This window comes from Scyliorhinus torazame, chromosome 24, assembly GCF_047496885.1.
Source record: "Scyliorhinus torazame isolate Kashiwa2021f chromosome 24, sScyTor2.1, whole genome shotgun sequence".
NCBI lineage: Eukaryota > Metazoa > Chordata > Chondrichthyes > Carcharhiniformes > Scyliorhinidae > Scyliorhinus > Scyliorhinus torazame.
The window spans coordinates 8,179,565-8,200,773 of NC_092730.1; the positions used below are offsets into that span (position 1 = coordinate 8,179,565).

General features: G+C 49.7%; 1 protein-coding gene across 1 annotated transcript in view; it reads left to right on the forward strand.

Annotated features, from left to right (window-relative positions):
* The window catches only part of LOC140399867 (phospholipase A and acyltransferase 3-like), a 53,372-nt gene that overhangs the window by 1,668 nt on the left and 30,495 nt on the right, over positions 1–21,209 (forward strand). The window contains exon 2 of the mRNA XM_072489331.1: positions 3,742–3,975. Coding sequence (XP_072345432.1) covers positions 3,742–3,975 — 234 coding nt within the window. The remainder of the gene's footprint in view (positions 1–3,741; positions 3,976–21,209) is intronic.

Consider the following 21,209-nt stretch of genomic DNA (forward strand, 5'->3'; position numbering starts at 1 on the left):
GGGGGGGGGGGGGGGGGGATCAGTAAGTTTGCGGATGACACAGAGATTGGCCGGGTGGTTAACAGTGAGGCTGAGAGTCCCGGGCTACAGGAAGATACAGACGGGATGGTCAACTGGGCAGAAACGTGGCAGATGGAATTTAACCCTGAAAAGTGTGAGCTGATACATTTTGGAAGCAGCAGTTTAACAAGGAAATATTCAATGAGCGGCCTGACACTGGGACGTTCCGAGGAACAGAGGGAGCTTGGCGTGTTTGTCCATAAATCTCTGAAGGCAGAAGGGCAGGTTAATAGGGAGGTGAAAAAGGCTCATGGGACACTTGCCTTTATCAATCGAGGCATAGATTACAAAAGCAGGGAGGTCCTGTTGGAGTTGTATAGAACTTTGGTGAGGCCACAGCGGGAGTACTGTGTGCAATTCTGGTCGCCACATTACAGGAAGGATGTGATCGCACTGGAGGGGGTGCAGAGGAGATTCACCAGGATGTTGCCTGGGATGGAACATTTAAGTTATAAAGAGAGATTGGATAGGCTCGGGTTATTTTCTCTGGAGCAGAGAAGACTGAGGGACAACCTGATCGAGGTGGACAAGATTATGAGGGGCATGGACAGGGTGGATAGGGAGCAGCTGTTCCCCTTAGTTGAAGGGTCACAAGTTCAAGGTTAGGGGCAGGAGGTTCATGGGGGATTTGAGGAAAAACATTTTTACCCAGAGGGTGGTGATGGTCTGGAACACGCTGCCTGGGAGGGTGGTGATGGTCTGGAACGCGCTGCCTGGGAGGGTGGTGATGGTCTGGAACGCGCTGCCTGGGAGGGTGGTGATGGTCTGGAACGCGCTGCCTGGGAGGGTGATAGAGGCGGGTTGCCTCACATCCTTTAAAAAGTACTTGGGTGAGCACTTGGCATGTCTTAACATTCGAGGGTCTGGGCCAAGGGCTGGCCAATGGGAGTAGGATTAGGTAGAGAGGTCAGGGCCTTTCATGTGTCGGTGCAGACTCAATGGGCCGCTTCTGTGCTGTATTATTCTGGGATTCATTTGGAAAAAAAATTACAGTACCCAATTCATTTTTTCCAATTAAGGGGCAATTTAGCGTGGCCAATCCACCTACCCTGCACATCTTTTTGGGTTGTGGGGGCAAAACCCACACAAACACGGGGAGAATATGCAAACTCCACAGAGACAGTGACCCGGAGCCAGGATTAAACCTGGGACCTCGGTGCCGTGAGGCAGCAGTGCTAACCACTGTGCCACCGTGTTGCCCTAATTCTGTGATTCATAAAGCATATTAATAATTGTACATAATAGCAATCCAGTCTAAATTGGCAATAGAAACTTTTATCCGACTTCCACACACTAACTAACTTCTGCTTTTCAACAGGCATCTTAATGAAGCAAAGTTAAGTGCAAACAACACCCAGCTTTGCATTATGCTCATTTGTTTTAAATATCTTTTCCGTTGATCTCCCACTATTGCAGAAACTCTGTTTAACCGTGGGCAATTCCTAGGTCGTTGTCTAAAAATAGTTCCTCCTCTTGCTGGAGGGAAACGAAACTTTATCTGTTTATGGGAAAACGAAACTTACAGCAATTAACCTCTTCCATTACTTATTGCAAACCAAGTCCTGGAAATTTCACAATGTGCTGAATATATAAATGACAAAGGACCCGGGTGTTTAACTCTATAAATATCATTGTTAATGCAATATCCCAGAGCCCATTCACTTATTAAAACAGAAATAGATGGAGTAAATGGGAACACACATTTCAATTTAATTTCCTGCCTTGATTTAGCTTTGGGATTTTGAGACTCCAGGATCTATTTCAGTTTCAGTATGAGTTTAGGGTAAGAGGGAGGAGGTTTAGAGGAGATATGCCTCCCCCTGAGGGGGGTGAGGGTTTGGAACTCACTGTGTGAAAGGGTGATAGAGGCAGAAACACTCATTACATTTCACAAATACCAGGTCCAGGAGCTGGAGGTGAGAATCGGCTGGATTGCTCCGTGATGCCCAGCACAGAGACGCTGGGCTGAATGGCCTCGTTTCCTGCTGTAAATCTCTGATTCTATGTTTCACCCTGGACTCTCGGGTCATTGACCTTCCTGTGGGAACACTTTCCACGTCTCCATCTTCAATTTCATCCACCATCGTTCTGTTCACTCACCCACCTTTTTCTAATTCATTCTGTCCTTCCTGGACTGTCCCTTCTGATCCCACTCTCCCTCCCAGTCACTTCCTCACAGTGTTCCACATCAATATGAGGTGTCATTGTTCCTAATGGGGAGAAGCTGGAAAGCAGGGGGGGGGGAGTGGCGAGGGGGAGATGGAGAGGGGGAGGGGGAAGAGTGCCGAGGGGGTGGGGGGAGATGGGGTGGGGGGAGATGGAGAGGGGGAGGGGGACGAGTGCCGAGGTGGAGTGGGGAGATGGAGAGGGGAGGGGGAAGAGTGTTGAGGGGGAGTGGGGAGGGGGAGATGGAGAGGGGGAGGGGGAAGAGTGCCGAGGGGGTGTGGGGAGATGAGGGGGAGATGGAGAGGGGGAAGAGTGTCGAGGGGGAGGGGGAGATGGAGAGGGGGAGGGGGAAGAGTGCCAAGGGGGTGTGGGGAGATGAAGGGGAGATGGAGAGGGGGAGTGGGGAGGGGGAGTAGGGGGAGGGGGACGAGTGCCGAGGTGGAGTGGGGAGATGGAGAGGGGGAGGGGAAGATGGAGAGGGAGGGTAGGGGGAGATAGCGAGGGGGAGGGGAGGGGGCATAGAAGAGCGGGGGAGGGGAGGGGGACAGGGGAGAGAGAAGGAGCTGTGATGGGCTATGCACCAGTTGCTACAGCTTAATCCATTACATCCCATGCCACAGGGTGCCCCAACTAAACAGAGAAGCGGTAGGCCGAGTGGTCACGTGACAACGTGATGACACAGCGACAAAAAGAGGTTACAGACGGCAGCACAGAGGGTATCCCCAGGACATTGGGAAGAGCACAAATGTTGTGTAGAGCTGCTGACTTCAGGAATAAACTACCTTCGTTGGAAGTCCTTGTTGTCAGTGATTCAGCGAACCCACAACATTCTACAGGCCTTAACCTCTCCTCATAATACAGCCCTCTAAACTCCAGTATCAATCTAGTGAACGTTCACTGCCTCTCTCTCTAAGGCAGGTCCATTAGCGAAGCAAGTCCAAACTGCACATCAGGTGTGATCTCACCAAAGCCCAGCTTAATTGTTGGCCATTGAAACAATGAGAGTGGAATACAAAGGAGTGGACTTTACATTACACATGATCCAGAGATGTGTTCAGATCCCCCTTCGGGGTAACTGCCTTCAGTTTTGGGCACTGCAATTCAGGAAGGATATATTGACCGTCGAGGGGCGAGTGCTAAGTCACCAGAATTACACCAGTGCCCAAAAGGATTGATGCACAAGAACAAGTTGCACAGACTGACCTTGTATTTCCTCGAATATCGGAGATTGAGGCGATTAAGTCATTAGTTCTATTGTTAATCTGCACCTTAACCACTACAACCCAAAGATCTGTAAATAAATGCACTTTCAAATAGCTGTACTGACATCTAATGTCAAAACTATTTTCTTTCCAACCAAATCCTCTCCCTGATCCTGGAGATTTGATTGAAATATCCCATCATGCATTTAAAGACTGGACCATCTATGTCGGAGATGGATATGTCACTGACTTTATTTCAGGTAAGGGGGATTAAACTTTTCTACTTAGATTCAATGATCTTTTCTATTGACAGAATAAAAGTATGAACCTGAAGTCTGCCCATTATCCATTATTTCCAATGGAGACTGCCGATGTAAACGTCACGCTGCAATTACAACATTTCACCAGTGGAGGTGGTGCAGTGTCACCACTGGAAGGAGGGTGTGACACCGTTCTGAGACCAGGAGCTAGATTCTCCGTCCTGCCGTGCCACATTTCTGTTTCACCCCGCCGACGGGAGATGGATATGTCACTGACTTTATTTCAGGTAAGGGGGATTAAACTTTTCTACTTAGATTCAATGATCTTTTCTATTGACAGAATAAAAGTATGAACCTGGGGCGGGATTCTCCGCAATCGGCGCGATGTCCGCTGACCGGCGCCAGAAACGTCGCGAATCAGATCGGCATCGCGCTGCCCCAAAGGTGAGGAATCCTCTGCCCCTTGAGCGGCCGAGCCCTAACCTTGAGGGGCTAGGCCCGCGCCGGACTGATTTCCGCCCCGCCAGCTGGCGGGAAAGGCCTTTGGTGCCCCGCCTGCTGACGCAGAAATGACATTGCCGGGCGGCGCATGCGCGGGAGTGAACCAATTGGTTGGGGTCTGTTTCTCTTGGGTTTGAGGAATTACTGTGTTAGGAGTTTAAAAAAATAAATTTAGAGTCCCCAATTCATTTTTTCCAACTAAGGGGCAATTTAGCGCGGCCAATCCACCTACCCGGCACATCTTTGGGTTGTGGGGGCGAAACCCACGCAGACACGGGGAGAATGTGCAAACTCCACACGGACAGTGACCCAGAGCCGGGATCGAACCTGGGGCCTCGGCGACGTGAGGCAGCAGTGCTAACCACTGTGCCACCATGCTGCCCCTGTGTTAGGAGTTTGAAAGGTTTGGGTGTGGGGGGCTTTGGTGTTGGTTTTCTCTATGTGGGGGATGGGGCTCTGGCAGGGGGCCACCATGCCAGCAAACGTAAGTTGGCTGGTGAACGGGAGCGCGGTGGAGGGAGGGACCGAGGTCATTGGAACGCCTGTATGGACAGGTTTCAATGGGCCTGGGAGGTGTGAATGGTGGGGGGATGGGGATGATACTGATGATGTCAAGAGGAAGTTGCTGGGGAGTTTCTGGGAAGGGGAGGAGGGGATTGTCGCTGACATAGGGGTAGGGATGAATCCCACCTGTCGAGCGGAGCCAGGAGTAGCGGATAAGAGGGGCGAGGAGTTGAAAGACCCCCGATCCGGCTGGTGATGTGGAACATGCGGTGGCTGGGGACAGGTAAAGCGAGCTAGCGTCTTCTTGCATTTAAAGAGCTTGAAAGCCGACATGGTGCCCTTGCAAGAGACCCATCTGAGGGTGAAGGACCAAGTGAGGCTTCGGAAGGGGTGGGTGAGTCAGGTGTTCCATTCGGACTTTGATAGTAGGGCCCGGGGAGGGGCAGGGGGTTGAGCTATTGGTCGGTAATAGGGTGAGGTTCCAGATGTAGTGGCTGACCAGCGGGGGAGTAGGAACGCAACAATAATATCAATGCTTTGAGGGGAGGTTGGTGGTGCTGGTTGTGCCATGAGGATGTCACTTTAAGGAATGTTTGGCTGCTCATGTCACTGCAGTGATGTCAGAGTGTGGGTGGAGCTGAGCTCTGGCTCCGTTTTTTTAGTTTCACTTTGAGAAAAGCTTGGGCGTGTCTGTGTTTTTTTGGTTTCGTTTTAGTGTTGGAGCTGAAGCCAGACAGAGCAGGTGCACTGTTGATCTCTCTGCCATGAAAAGACTATCTCTTGATCATTTGTGAATTCAGAATTATAAATGTTCTCAGTAGTGCTTCTCTGCACCCCCTCCAGTCCAATCACATCCTTCCTATAATGTGGTGACCAGAATTGCACACAGTGCTTCTGTTAAAAGGTGTTTCTTTGTTCTTCTGGATGTTGTTTGGGAAGTTATTAAGGATTACTTAGTGTTGTAGTCTTTGGGGATTGTATTTGAATTAATGGTTGCTAAGATGTTCACTGTGTTTTAAAAAGATGAACTTAAGAGTTCACAGAATAAACATTGTTTTGCTTTCAAAAATACTTTTCCATTTCTGCTGTCCCACACCTGTAGAGTGGGCCGTGCGCTCCCCATACCACAATCTAGTAAATGTTGTGGGTCAGGTGAACTCCATGATATACTTTGGGGTTCTCTAAACCCTGGCCCATAACAGGTTGGCATATACACCCTGTATTGGGACAACATAGGATTTATGAAATGTTGGCTGCCACACCGAATTTGGATATGCACCAGTTAATACAGCACTTGAATGCAGTGCTGAATCCCAAGTCGGATAGGTCCAAGCCGCGTTCGCTGACCCCATGCAGGGTGGAAGGTGCGAAGGTAATGGCTGGGTTTATGAGGGAGATGGGAGGAGCAGACCCGTGGAGGTTTTTGCATCTGCGGGATAGGGAACGCTCGTTCATTCCCCAGTGTGCAATGTGTATTCAACGATTGACGTTTTTGTCATGGGGAAGGCGCTGTTGGTTGGGGTGAGAAAGGCAGAATAATCGACGATTGTTTTCTCGGGCCGTGCTCCACATTGGGTGGATGTGGTCCTGGAGAAGGGGTCGGTACAGAGGCCTGCCTGGAGGCTGGATGTGGGGGTTGTTGGCGGACTCAAAAGTTTGTGCCAAAATGGTGATTGAGGACTACATAGGGTTTAATAGGAATGGGGAGGTTTTGCCGTCAGTGGTATGGGAAGCGTTGACAGCAGTAGTGAGAGGCAAGGTTATCTTGTTTAAGGCTCAGGTGGACAGGGAGTCAAGAGGAGCGGCAGCAGCTGGGAGAGGAAATTTTGGAGGTGGATGGGAGGTATGCGGAGGATCCAACTCCAGCTCTTCTCGTGAGGAGGAAGGAGTTACAGGCGAGGTTTGACCTGCTTTCCATAGGAAAGGCAGTTCGGCAGTTGTGGCAGGCGAGGGGGGCCGTGTATGAGTATGGGGGGGGGGGGGGGGAGGCCAGCCGCTTGCTGCATAAGACATCTCTGTCTGTGGATGATCTGTTGCTGTGTATCTCCAACCCGGGCTCTTCAGTGACGGATATAATGGGACTGCTGAGGAGATTTGGGGCTTTTTCAGGTTACAAATTAAATTTGGGGGAAAATTAGTGTTTTAGAACATAGAACAGTACAGCACAGTCCAGGCCCTTGGGCCCACGATGTTGTGCCGACCATTTATCCTAATCTAAGGTCAATCTAACCTACACCCCTTCAATTTACTGCTGTCCATGTGCCTGTCCAAGAGTCGCTTAAATGTCCCTAATGACTCTGACTCCACCACCTCTGCTGGCAGTGCATTCCACACACGCACCACTCTCTGTGTAAAGAACCTCTGACATCTCCCCTGTAACTTCCTCCAATCACCTTAAAACTATGTCGCCTCGTGACAGCCATTTCCGCCCTGGGGAAAAGTCTCTGGCTATCCACTCTATCCATGCCTCTCATCACCTTGTACACCTCTATCAAGTCACCTCTCTGCCTTCTTCGCTCCAGTGAGAAAAGCCCTGGCTCCCTCAACCTTTCTTCATAAGACATGCCCTCCAGTCCAGGCAGCATCCTGGTAAATCTCCTCTGTACCCTCTCCAAAGCATCCACATCCTTCCTATAATGAGGCGACCAGAACTGGACACAATATTCCAAGTGTGGTCTAACCAGGGTTTTATAAAGCTGCAGCAAAACCTCGCGGCTCTTAAACTCAATCACCCTGTTAATGAAAGCCAACACACCATATGCCTTCTTAACAACCTATCAACCTGGGTGGCAACCTGAGAGATCTATATACGTGGACCCCAAGATCCCTCTGTTCCTCCACACTTCCAAGAATCCTGCCTTTAACCCTGTATTCAGCATTCAAATTCGACCTTCCAAAATGAATCACTTCACATTTATCAAGGTTGAACTCCATCTGCCACTTCTCAGCCAGGCTCTGCATCCTGTCAATGTCCTGTTGTAACCTGCAACAGCCCTCGACACTGTCTACAACTCCCCCAACCTTCGTGTCATCGGCAAACTTACTAACCCACCCTTCCACTTCCTCATCCAAGTCATTTATAAAAACCACAAAGAGCAGAGGTCCCAGAACAGATCCTTGCGGGACACCACTGGTCACCGACCTCCAGGCGGAATACTTTCCATCCACTACCACTCGCTGTCTTCTTTCGGCCAGCCAATTCTGTATCCAGACAGCCAAATTCCCCTGTATCCCGTGCCCCCTAACTTTCTGAATGAGCCTACCATGGGGAACCTTATCAAATGCCTTACTGAAATCCATATACACCACATCCACTGCCCAACCTTCATCAATGTGTCTCGTCACATCCTCAAAGAATTCAATGAGGCTTGTGAGGCATGACCTGCCCTTCACAAAGCCAAGGTGACTATCTTTAATCAAACAATGTTTTTCTAAATAATCATAAATCCTATCTCTCGGAACTCCTTTCCAATATTTTGCTCACCACAGATGTAAGACTTTTGGGTATGTAATTCCCAGGGATTTCCCTATTCCCTTTCTTGAATAGGGGAACAACATTCGCCTCCCTCTAATCGTCCGGTACTACTCCAGTGGAGAGTGAGGACGCAAAGATCATCGCCAACGTCGCAGCAATCTCCTGCCTCGTTTCCCGTAGTAACCTTGGGGATATCCCGTCAGGCCCAGGAGACTTATCTATCCTGATGCTTTTCAAAATGTCCAGCACATCCTCCTTCTTAATATCAACCTGTTCAAGTCTATTAACCTAGTTCACACTGTTCTCATGAGCAACAAGGTCCCTCTCTCTCGTGAATACTGAAGCAAAATATTCATTTAGGGCCTCCCCCATCTCCTCAGACTCTAGGCACAAGTTCCCTCCACTATCCCTCATTGGCCCTAATCTCATTCTGATCATCCTCTTATTTCTCACATAAGTGTAGAACGCCTTGGGGTTTTCCCTACTCCTTCCCGCCAGGGTGATGTCTTCTCCAGGGGCGGGAGTTGGGGTGGGGGCTTTGCCACTTTAGGTATCTGGGAGGGCAGGTGTTGTGGGACTGGGCTCGGTTCCGCAAGTTGAACTTTACCAGTCTGGCGGGCTGACTCAAAGCGGATTTCCTGAGGTGGGAAAACCTTCCCCTCTCTTTGGTAGGCCGGTTGCAAGAGGTTAAGATGAATATTTTGCTGCGGTTTTTATTTCAGTACCTATCGGTCATTTTGCCGAAATCGTTTTTTATCGGAGTGGGCAGATTGGTCTCATCATTTGTGTGGGCAGGGAAGGTGGCGAGATTAGGACGGTGCTTCAGAGAGGGCAGCAGTCGGGGAGGATTGGCTCTTCCAAACCTGTTCTACTATTATTGGGAGGCAAATGCGGAGAATATGCGGGGTTGAAGCAGGGAGTCGGGGGCTTTGTAGGTGAGGATAGAGCCAGGTTCTTGCAAGGGGTCGTGGGCACTGGCAATGGCGTCACTCTCGTTTGCTCCAGGGAGGTACTACGGGAGTCCGGCTGTGGTGGCCATGCTGAAAATATGACGGCAATTTTGGCAGCATTTCAGGTTTCGGGCAGGGTCAAAGTTGATGCCGATCAAAGGAACCATGGGTTTGAACCGGCAAGGATGGATTCTAGGTTTCGGGGATGGGAGGAGCGAGGGGTGAAGCAATGAAGGACCTGTTTTTAGAAGGGCGGTTTGCGAGTCTGGAGGAGCTGGGGGAGAAGTCTGGGATCTTGTGGGGGAGGGTTTTCAGGCACCTTTCTGGTGGTACCTCTCTCCTCGTTGTTGGAGGGGGTATTGTCGGTGATGGGGCTGGAGTTTGGGGTCATCTTGGCGATCTATGGGAGGATTTTGGGGAAAGATAATGTGTCCCTGGAGGGGGTTACATAGGAACATAACATAAGAACTAGGAGTAGGCCATCTGGCCCCTCGAGCCTGCTCCACCATTCAATGAGATCATGGCTGATCTTTTGTGGACTCAGCTCCACTCTCCGGCCCATACACCATAACCCTTAATCCCTTTATTCTTTAGAAAGGTATCTATCTTTTTCTTTAAAATTCCAGAGATTCACAACCCTTTGGGTGAAGAAGTTCCTCCTAAACTCCGTCCTAAATCTACTTCCCCTTATTTTGAGGCTATGCCCCCTAGTTCTGCTTTTACCCGCCAGTGGAAACAACCTCACCGCATCTATCCTGTCTATTCCCTTCATAATTTTTAATGTTTCTATAAGATCCCCCGCATCCTTCTAAATTCCAACGAGTACTGTCCCAGTCTACTCAACCTCTCCTCGTAATCCAACCCCTTCAGCTCTGGGATTAACCTAGTGAATCTCCTCTGCACACCCTCCAGCACCAGTACGTCCTTTTCAGGTAAGAAGACCAAAACTGTACACAATACACCAGGTGTGACCTCACTAACACCGTATACAATTGCAGCATAACCTCCCTAGTCTTAAACTCCATCCCTCTAGCAATGAAGGACAAAACTCCATTCGCCTTCTTAATCACCTGTTGCACCTGCAAACCAACTTTTTGCGACTCATGCACTAGCACATCCAGGTCTCTCTGCACAGCAGCATGTTTTAATATTTTATCATTTAAATAATAATCCCTTATGTTGTTATTCCTACCAAAATGGATAACCTCACATTTGTCAACATTGTATTTCATCTGCCAGACCCTAGCCCATTCACTTAGCCTATCCAAATCCCTCTGCAGACTTCCGGTATCCTCTGCACTTTTTGCTTTACCACTCATCTTAGTGTCGTCTGCAAACTTGGACACATTGCCCTCGGTCCCCAACTCCAAATCACCTATGTAAATTGTGAACAATTGTGGGCCCAACACTGATCCCTGAGGGATACCACTAGCTACTGATTGCCAATCAGAGAAACACCCATTAATCCCCACTCTTCACTTTCTATTAATTAACCAATCCTCTATCCATGCTACCACTTTCCCCTTAATGCCATGCATCTTTATCTTATGCAGCAACCTTTTGTGTGGCGCCTTGTCAAAGGCTTTCTGGAAATCCAGATATACCACATTCATTGGTTCCCCGTTATCTACCGCACTGGTAATGTCCTCAAAACATTCCACGAAATTAGTTAGGCACGACCTGCCCTTTATGAACCCATGCTGCGTCTGCCCAATGGGACAATTTCCATCCAGATGCCTCGCTATTTCTTCCTTGATGATAGATTCCAGCATCTTCCCTACTACCGAAGTTAAGCTCACTGGCCTATAATTACCCGCTTTCTGCCTACCTCCTTTTTTAAACAGTGGTGTCACGTTTGCTAATTTCCAATCCGCTGGGACCACCCCAGAGTCTAGTGAATTTTGGTAAATTATCACTAGTGCGTTTACAATTTCCCATGCCATCTCTTTTAGCACTCTGGGATGCATTCCATCAGGGCCAGGAGACTTGTCTACCTTTAGCCCCATTAATTTGCCCATCACTATCTCCTTAGTGATAACAATCATCTCAAGGTCCTCACCTGTCATAGCCTCATTTCTATCAGTCACTGGCATGTTATTTGTGTCTTCCACTGTGAAGACCGGCCCAAAAAACCTGTTCAGTTCCTCAGCCATTTCCTCATCTCCCATTATTAAATCTCCCTTCTCATCCAATATTTACCGTAGCCACTCTTTTTTTGTTTTATATATTTGTAGAAACTTTTTCTATCTGTTTTTATATTCTGAGCAAGTTTACTCTCATAATCTATCTCACTCTTCTTTATAGCTTTTTAAGTAGCTTTCTGTTGCCCCCTAAAGATTTCCCAGTCCTCTAGTCTCCCACTAATCTTTGCCACTTTGTATGCTTTTTCCTTCAATTCGATACTCTCCCTTATTTCCTTAGATATCCATGGTCGATTTTCTCTCTTTCTACCGTCCTTCCTTTTTGTTGGTATGAACCTTTGCTGAGCACTGTGAAAAATCGCTTGGCAGGTTCTCCACTGTTCCGCAACTGTTTCACCATAAAGTCTTTGCTTCCAGTCTACCTTAGCTAGCTCTTCTCTCATCCCATTGTAATCTCCTTTATTTAAGCACAAAACACTAGTGTTTGATTTTACTTTCTCACCTCCATCTGTATTTTAAATTCCACCATATTGTGATCGCTCCTTCCGAGAGGATCCCTAACTATGAGATCATTAATAAATCCTGTCTCATTACACAGGGCCAGATCTAGGACCGCTTGTTCCCTCATAGGTTCCATTACATACTGTTCTAGGAAACTATCGTGGATACATTCTATAAACTCCTCCTCAAGGCTGCCTTGACCGACCTGGTTAAACCAATCGACATGTAGATTAAAATCCCCCATGATAACTGCTGTACCATTTCTACATGCATCAGTTATTTCTTTGTTTATTGCCTGCTCCACCATAATGTTACTAATTGGTGGCCTATAGACTACTCCTATCAGTGACATTTTCGCCTTACTATTCCTGATTTCCACACAAATGGATTCAACCTTATCCTCCATAGCACCGATGTCATCCCTTACTATTGCTCGGATGTCATCCATAAATAACAGAGCTACACCACCACCCTTACCATCCACTCTGTCCTTCCGAATAGTTTGATACCCTCGGATATTTAACTCCCAGTCGTGACCATCCTTTAACCATGTTTCAGTAATGGCCACTAAATCATCGTCATTGCCGATGATTTGCACCATCAACTCATTTACCTTATTCCGAATATTACGAGCATTCAGGTAAAGGACACTTATGTTGGCTTTTATACCTCTGTTTTGAATCTTAACACCTCGATCAGTAACCTCTCCTAAGTTATATTTCCTCTTAACTTTTCTCCTAATTTTCCTTGTCGTTGAACCCATATCTTCATGTAACAACCTGCCGCGTCGCTTACCATTAATGCTTTCACTTCCCGTTTTATTCCTTTTAGTATTCCTGGTCCTATTCACTGAGCTCCCCTCAGCCACTGTACCTTGTACTGTCGCCCTTTTTGATTTTTGACTATGGCTTCTCTGCCTTACACTTTCCCCCTTACTGCCTTTTGTTTCTGTCCCTGTTTTACTACCTTCCGACTTCCTGCATTGGTTCCCATCCCCCTGCCACACTGATTGCCCAAGCATCTGACAATATAACCTTTGACCTGGACCAAGCCCAACAAGATGACCAGGCAGCAGGATCTTCCACTCTGTCGGGATGCCACAGGCCCAAGGGCTAATAGATGGCACGCATGTTGCCTTGCACGCGTCACCAGGGAGTGCCCTTCATTAACAGGAAGGGGTTCCACTCCATGAATGTCCAACTTGTGTGCAACCATGTTGGTGCACGCTTCCCCGGGAGTGTGCATGACAGCTCCCACAAGTGTGGGGCCAGTGCTGTCATGAATTATTTGTAGAACTCTGCCGGGGATCTATCTCGCCCGGCTCATTCCCAGCCTACATGAAGGTGATGCTCTCCATGACCCCTCCCAGTTCTAATGGTGCTTCCAGACGTTGTTTCCTATCCTCCCCTGCAACTGGCATGTCCAGTCCATCAAGGGACTGTTTCATCCCCAAGTCACCGGAGGGGGGCTTGGAGGTGTACAGCCCCCGGTAGAAGGTCTCGAATGCCTTGTTGACCTTTTCCGGCTCTGCTATTAGTTTGCCTCTGTTGTCTCTAACCTGTGCTATTTCCCTCGTGGCTGCCTGCTTTCGCAGCTGGTGAGCGAACAGGAGGCAGGTCTCGTCTCCGTATTCTAAACAGACAGTTACCTAAGGCAGGAATTGAACCCGGGTCCCTGGTGCTGTGAGCCAGCAGTGCTAACCACTATGCCGCCCCATAAATGGAATCTGTATCTCCAGTTCTCTGAATCTTCATCAAATGATTCCATCGTGCCCAAATTTCCCCATATTTTTCAGTATCGGAATGGTCTTCCCACTTCCCTTAAATTAATGGTCTAGCTAAAAAAAAGTTGAAGCAACAATTTGTAATCGCTTTATGATGCATTGCAAGCTGTGAGAATCCTTTGATCTCTGCCCCACTCTACCTCCGTGTCTTACTGTATTGCATATGGTGAGCCCTGCGGCCTGACTCCTCAGATTGCCATCTTAAAATTGGTACGAGCCCCTCATTATTATTATTATCATTTAGAATTTTTGTCCCACAAACCTTACCTGTTCCAACACCAGGTGCAATTTCAGACCTTCTGTTAATCTGACGATCGATCGATCTGGTGAAGCAGCTCCACTCTTCACACGGTAGTACAGTGGTTAGCACAGTTGCTTCACAGCTCCAGGGTCCCAGGTTCGATTCCCGGCTTGGGTCATTGTCTGTACGGAGTCTGCACGCTCTCCCCGTGTCTGCGTGGGTTTCCTCCGGGTGCTCCGGTTTCCTCCAACAATCCTCTTAAAACGCATTTTATTCAAACTTGTATCAAAGTAGGTTACAGCAAATAAACGCCCCGGGAAACATTCTTCCCAACAATCAGCTATACAGTTTGTACAGATTTTTCTTTTTCACCCCCCCTCCCCATCACCCATCCCCCCACCCCCCTGCGACGAACAGCTCCTCAAACACGGTCAAAAACATCCCCCATCTTTTCTCAAACTCTTCTGCTGAGCCCCTTAACTCATACTTTATCTTCTCTAACCGCAGGAAGTCATACAGGTCACTCAACCAAGCTGCTACCCCCGGTGACGATGCCGACAGCCACTCCAGCAAAATTCATCGGCGGGCAATCAGAGAGGCGAAGACCAAGATATCCGTCCTCCTCTCCATGAGCTCCGGCTTCTCTGAAACCCCAAATATCGTCACCAAAGGGTCCGGGTCCACTCCCTCCTTCACTATCCTGGCTAAGACCGCCAACACTCCCGCCCAGAATCTTCCCAATTTTTCACAACCCCAAAACATGTGCACATGATTCGCTGGCCCCCGCCCACACCTCTCACACTCATCTGCTACCCCCTGAAAGAACCCACTCATTCTCGCCCGAGTCATATACACCCTGTGCACCACCTTAAACTGTATCAGGCTCATCCTTGCACAAGAGGTCCCCTTTACCCTTTGCAGTGCCTCACCCCATACTCCCCAATTGATCTCCATTCCCAACTTCGCTTCCCATTTCTCCTGGATCTTCACCACCCTGCTCCCCCAGCCACTTATATAGATCCCCAATTCTTCCCTCCCCTTCCACATCCGGAAGCAGCAGTCGCTCCAGCAGGGTGTATCCCGGCAATCTAGGGAACCCCTTCCAGATCTTTCGTGCAAAGTCCCTAACCTGCAGGTACCTGAACTCACTGCCCCTCGGCAGCTCTATCCTCTCCCTTAGCTGCTCCAGACTGGCGAACCCTTCCTCCAAATACAAATCCCTCACCTTGACCAGTCCCACTTCCCTCCACCTCCTGTATCCATCCCCCCCGGCTCAAACCCACGTTTCTCCCACCTCTTAAGACTCTCCCTGGCCTCCTCCACCAGCTTCGTTAAGTTCCACTTATGAAGCCCCGTCCATTCCCTCGCAACCTGAATCCCCAAGTACTAAACCTATCCCTCACTACCGTAAATGGCATCCCCCTTAAATTAGCCCGCTGTGCCAGCTCATTCACCGGGAATACCTCACTTTTCCCTACATTCAGCTTGTATCCCGTGAACCCTCCAAACCTCCCCAACAGGCCCATAATCCTTCCCGTACTCTCCAACGGATCCAAAACATACAGCAAGAGGTCATCGGCATAGAGCGACACCCGATGCTCCCTCTGTCCCCTCATTATCCCCTGCCACTCTGCCAACCACCTGAGAACCATTGCCATTGGCTCTGTGGCCAGCGCAAACTGCAGCGGCGACAGCGGGTACCCCTGCCTCGTACCCCTGTGTAAGTCAAAGCTTCGTGAGCTCATATCATTCGTCCTCACCCTCGCTCTTGGCGCCACATACAGCAACCGCATCCATGTCACAAATCTCGGCCAAACCCAAACCTTCCCAAAACTTCGAACAAGTACCGCCACTCCACCCGATCAAATGTTTTCTCCGCGTCCATGGACACCACCACCTCCAGTACCAGAGCTCTCAACGGATTCATCACCACATTCATCAGCTGTCTTATATTACTCACGAGCTGCAAAGATGTGCAGGTTAGGTGGATTGGCCATGTTCAATTGCCCCTTAGTGTCCAAAATGGTTAGGTGGGGTTACTGGGTTATGGGGATAGGGTGGAGGAGTGGGCTTTCCAAGAGCCAGTGCAGACTCAATGGGCTGAATGGCCTCCTTCTGCACTGTAAATTCTATGACTCTTCTACATGGAACTCTACCTTGCTGGTCAAAGTCTGGCTTTTCTCTTTCTTCTGAAAATATATTTTCTTCTCTGATCCGTTTCTCGTCGCCAGATTTCTTTTTGTAAACTGGCTGGATCTTTAGACTAATAGGACAAAAGAAATAGACTGCTGATGCACGTGGGTTTAATACAAGATCAACAGAGCTTTTTTGGGTAGGTCTTCACTGTATTAAAAAATTTATTGACTTTCCATTCTTCGTGTCAAAGTGGACACGCTCACATTTTCCCCACATGACACCCCATTTGCCAAATATTTGCCCACTCACTTAATCTAGCTACGTCCCGTTGCAGATTCCTTATGTCTTCTTCAGTTTACTTTCCTACCTGTCTTTGTGTCTTCAGTAAATGTAGCTGCCACACATTAAAGAGAGCTTCTCTCTGAGGTTGTTGGAAATGATTGTTACTGCATCAAGAACACTTTGGACACAAGATGGAAACCATTAGCTGTTGACCAGATGATGGAAAATGCTGAAGCAAAGGATGGAGAGAAAGTCAAGTCCAAACCAACAGCAGTAAACTGTAAAGACTTTGTCGATGAGCTTCATTGCGGCAGAGTTAGGATGTTGCAGGAGAGTAGATCCCATAATCCACAAGTACCAGCCTCCCCGAACAGGCGCCGGAATGTGGCGACTAGGGGCTTTTCACAGTAACTTCAATTTGAAGCCTACTTGTGACAATAAGCAATTTTCATTTTCATTTCATTTCATTACAGACGGACAGGAATCCGATTGGTCTCCCAGTCAGCAGGTTATTCGATATACTCAGCAGGACTGACAGCATCTGTGGAGGGAGAAACAGAGTTAACGTTTCAGACTATGTATGTGTGTGTATAGAGAAATAAATGGGATCACAGTCATTGAAAACATCTTCACTGATGAATCTGTTTCCATCACTAACTGATACCCATCTCTTTTCACAGGGTGAGGAAATCCAACGTGACCTTGGAGCTGTTCGTGGTGGTGGTGGCATTGGCGGTGGTATAGGAGGTACGGGTGGTAATGGAGGTAGGGGTTATGGTGGAGGAGGTAGGGGTGGTGATAGGCATGGTGATGGAGGAGGTAGGCATGGTAATGGAGGTGGTAGGCATGTCGATGGAGGTGCTAGGGGTTGCGATAGAGGTAGGCATGGTGATGCAGGTGGTAGGCATGGTGATGCAGGTGGTAGGTGTGGTGATGGAGGTGGTAGGCATGGTGATGGAGGTGGTAGGCATGGTGATCGAGGAGGTAGGCATGGTGATGCAGGTGGTAGGCATGGTGATGCAGGTGGTAGGTGTGGTGATGGAGGTGGTAGGCATGGTGATGGAGGTGGTAGGCATGGTGATCGAGGAGGTAGGCGTGGTGATGGAGGAGGTAGGCATGGTGATGCAGGTGGTAGGCATGGTGATGCAGGTGGTAGGTGTGGTGATGCAGGTGGTAGGCATGGTGATGGAGGTGGTAGGCATGGTGATCGAGGAGGTAGGCATGGTGATGGAGGTGGTAGGCATGGTGATGGAGGTGGTAGGCATGGTGATCGAGGAGGTAGGCGTGGTGATGGAGGTGGTAGGGGTTGTGATAGAGGTAGATGTGGTGTTGGAGGTGGTAGGCATGGGAATGTAGGTGGTAGGTATGGTGATCGAGGAGGTAAGCGTGGTGATAAAGGTGGTAGGAATGGCAATAGAGGAGGTAAGCGTGGTGATAGAGGTGGTAGGAATGGCAATAGAGGAGGTAGGTGTGGTGATAGAGGTGGTAGGAATGGCAATAGAGGAGGTAGACGTGGTGATGGAGGTGGTAGGCGTGGTATCGGAGGTGGTAGGAATGGCGATAGAGGAGGTGGTGGTTGTGATGGAGGTGGTAGGAATGGCGATAGAGGAGGTAGGTGCGGTGGTAGAGGTGGTAGGCATTGCGATAGAGGTGGTAGGGGTTGTGATGGAGGTGGTAGGAATGGTGATAGAAGAGGTAGGGGTTGTGATGGAGGCGATAGGCATTGCAATAGAGGAGGTAGGCGTGGTGGGGAAGGTGGCAGGGATTGTGATATAGGTAGGAGTGGTGTTGTAGGTGGTAGGCTTGGCAATGGAGGAGGTAGGGGATGTGATGGAGGTGGTAGACATGGTGGGTGTGGTGATGGAGGTGGTAATGGAGTTGGTAGGCATTGCGATAGAGGTAGGCATCGTGAGGAAGGCGGCAAGGGTTGTGATATAGGTAGGAGTGGTGTTGTAGGTGGTAGGCTTGGCAATGGAGGAGGTAGGGGATGTGATGGAGGTGGTAGACATGGTGGGTGTGGTGATGGAGGTGGTAATGGAGTTGGTAGGCATTGCGATAGAGGTAGGCATCGTGAGGAAGGCGGCAAGGGTTGTGATATAGGTAGGAGTGGTGTTGTAGGTGGTAGGCTTGGCAATGGAGGAGATAGGAGTTGTGATGGAGATGGTAGACGTGGTGATGGAGGAGGTGAGAGAGTTCATCAATTGATTCCTTGTCTTGCTGGTGTTGGTTTCTGTTCTGCTGCTCGTGTGGCTCTGCGTGTGGCTAGTGATGCTGCTGCTGCTGGTGTTGCCAAAGTTGCTGCAGGTGTTGCCAGTGCTGCTGCTGGTGCTGCCAATGCTGCTGCTGGTGCTGCCAATGCTGCTGCTGGTGCTGCCAATGCTGCTGCTGGTGCTGCCAATGCTGCTGCTGGTGTTGCCAATGCTGCTGCTGGTGTTGCCAAAGTTGCTGCAGGTGTTGCCAATGCTGCTGCTGGTGTGGCCAATGTTGCTGCTGGTGTTGCCAGTGCTGCTGCTGGTGTTGCCAGTGCTGCTGCTGGTGCTGCCAATGCTGCTGCTGGTGCTGCCAATGCTGCTGCTGGTGCTGCCAATGTTGCTGCTGGTGCTGCCAATGCTGCTGCTGGTGCTGCCAATGCTGCTGCTGGTGTTGCCAATGCTGCTGCTGGTGTTGCCAATGTTGCTGCTGGTGCTGCCAATGCTGCTGCTGGTGCTGCCAATGCTGCTGCTGGTGCTGCCAATGCTGCTGCTGGTGCTGCCAATGCTGCTGCTGGTGTTGCCAATGTTGCTGCTGGTGTTGCCAGTGCTGCTGCTGGTGCTGCCAATGCTGCTGCTGGTGCTGCCAATGCTGCTGCTGGTGCTGCCAATGCTGCTGCAGGTGTTGCCAATGCTGCTGCTGGTGCTGCCAATGCTGCTGCTGGTGCTGCCAATGCTGCTGCTGGTGCTGCCAATGCTGCTGCAGGTGTTGCCAATGCTGCTGCTGGTGTTGCCAATGCTGCTGCTGGTGCTGCCAATGCTGCTGCTGGTGCTGCCAATGCTGCTGCAGGTGTGGCCAATGCTGCTGCTGGTGCTGCCAATGCTGCTGCTGGTGTTGCCAATGCTGCTGCTGGTGCTGCCAATGCTGCTGCTGGTGCTGCCAATGCTGCTGCTGGTGTTGCCAATGCTGCTGCTGGTGTTGCCAAAGTTGCTGCAGGTGTTGCCAATGCTGCTGCTGGTGTGGCCAATGTTGCTGCTGGTGTTGCCAGTGCTGCTGCTGGTGTTGCCAGTGCTGCTGCTGGTGCTGCCAATGCTGCTGCTGGTGCTGCCAATGCTGCTGCTGGTGCTGCCAATGCTGCTGCTGGTGTTGCCAATGCTGCTGCTGGTGTTGCCAATGCTGCTGCTGGTGTGGCCAATGCTGCTGCTGGTGTTGCCAATGCTGCTGCTGGTGTTGCCAATGCTGCTGCTGGTGCTGCCAATGCTGCTGCTGGTGCTGCCAATGCTGCTGCAGGTGTTGCCAATGCTGCTGCTGGTGTTGCCAATGTTGCTGCTGGTGCTGCCAATGCTGCTGCTGGTGCTGCCAATGCTGCTGCTGGTGCTGCCAATGCTGCTGCTGGTGTTGCCAATGCTGCTGCTGGTGCTGCCAATGCTGCTGCTGGTGCTGCCAATGCTGCTGCTGGTGCTGCCAATGCTGCTGCTGGTGTTGCCAATGCTGCTGCTGGTGCTGCCAATGCTGCTGCTGGTGTTGCCAATGCTGCTGCTGGTGCTGCCAATGCTGCTGCTGGTGCTGCCAATGCTGCTGCTGGTGCTGCCAATGCTGCTGCTGGTGTTGCCAATGCTGCTGCTGGTGCTGCCAATGCTGCTGCTGGTGTTGCCAATGCTGCTGCTGGTGCTGCCAATGCTGCTGGCAAACGGAATCAATGAGGGAGACATAGAACATAGAATACAGCGCAGTACAGGCCCTTCGGCCCACAATGTTGCACCGAAACAAAAGCCACCTAACCTACACTATGCCATTATCATCCATATGTTTATCCAATAAACTTTTAAATGCCCTCAATGTTGGCGAGTTCACTACTGTAGCAGGTAGGGCATTCCACGGCCTCACTACTCTTTCCGTAAAGAACCTACCTCTGACCTCTGTCCTATATCTATTACCCCTCAGTTTAAAGTTATGTCCCCTCGTGCCAGCCATTTCCATCCGCGGGAGAAGGCTCTCACTGTCCACCCTATCCAGCCCCCTAATCATTTTGTATGCCTCTATTAAATCTCCTCTTAACCTTCTTCTCTCCAACGAAAACAACCTCGAGTCCATCAGCCTTTCCTCATAAGATTTTCCCTCCATACCAGGCAACATCCTGGTAAATCTCCTCTGCACCCGCTCCAAAGCCTCCACGTCCTTCCTATAATGCGGTGACCAGAACTGTACGCAATACTCCAAATGCGGCCGTACCAGAGTTCTGTACAGCTGCAACATGACCTCCCGACTCCGGAACTCAATCCCTCTACCAATAAAGGCCAACACTCCATAGGCCTTCTTCACAACCCTATCAACCTGGGTGTCAACTTTCAGGGATCTATGTACATGGACACCGAGATCCCTCTGCTCATCCACACTTTCAAGAACTTTACCATTAGCCAAATATTCCGCATTCCTGTTATTCCTTCCAAAGTGAATCACCTCACACTTCTCTACATTAAACTCCATTTGCCACCTCTCAGCCCAGCTCTGCAGCTTATCTATGTCCCTCTGTAACCTGCTACATCCTTCCACACTATCGACAACACCACCGACTTGAGTATCGTCTGCAAATTTACTCACCCACCCTTCTGCGCCTTCCTCTAGGTCATTGATAAAAATGACAAACAGCAACGGCCCCAGAACAGATCCTTGTGGTACTCCACTTGTGACTGTACTCCATTCTGAACATTTCCCATCAACCACCACCCTCTGTCTTCTTTCAGCTAGCCAATTTCTGATCCACATCTCTAAATCACCCTCAATCCCCAGCCTCCGTATTTTCTGCAATAGCCTACC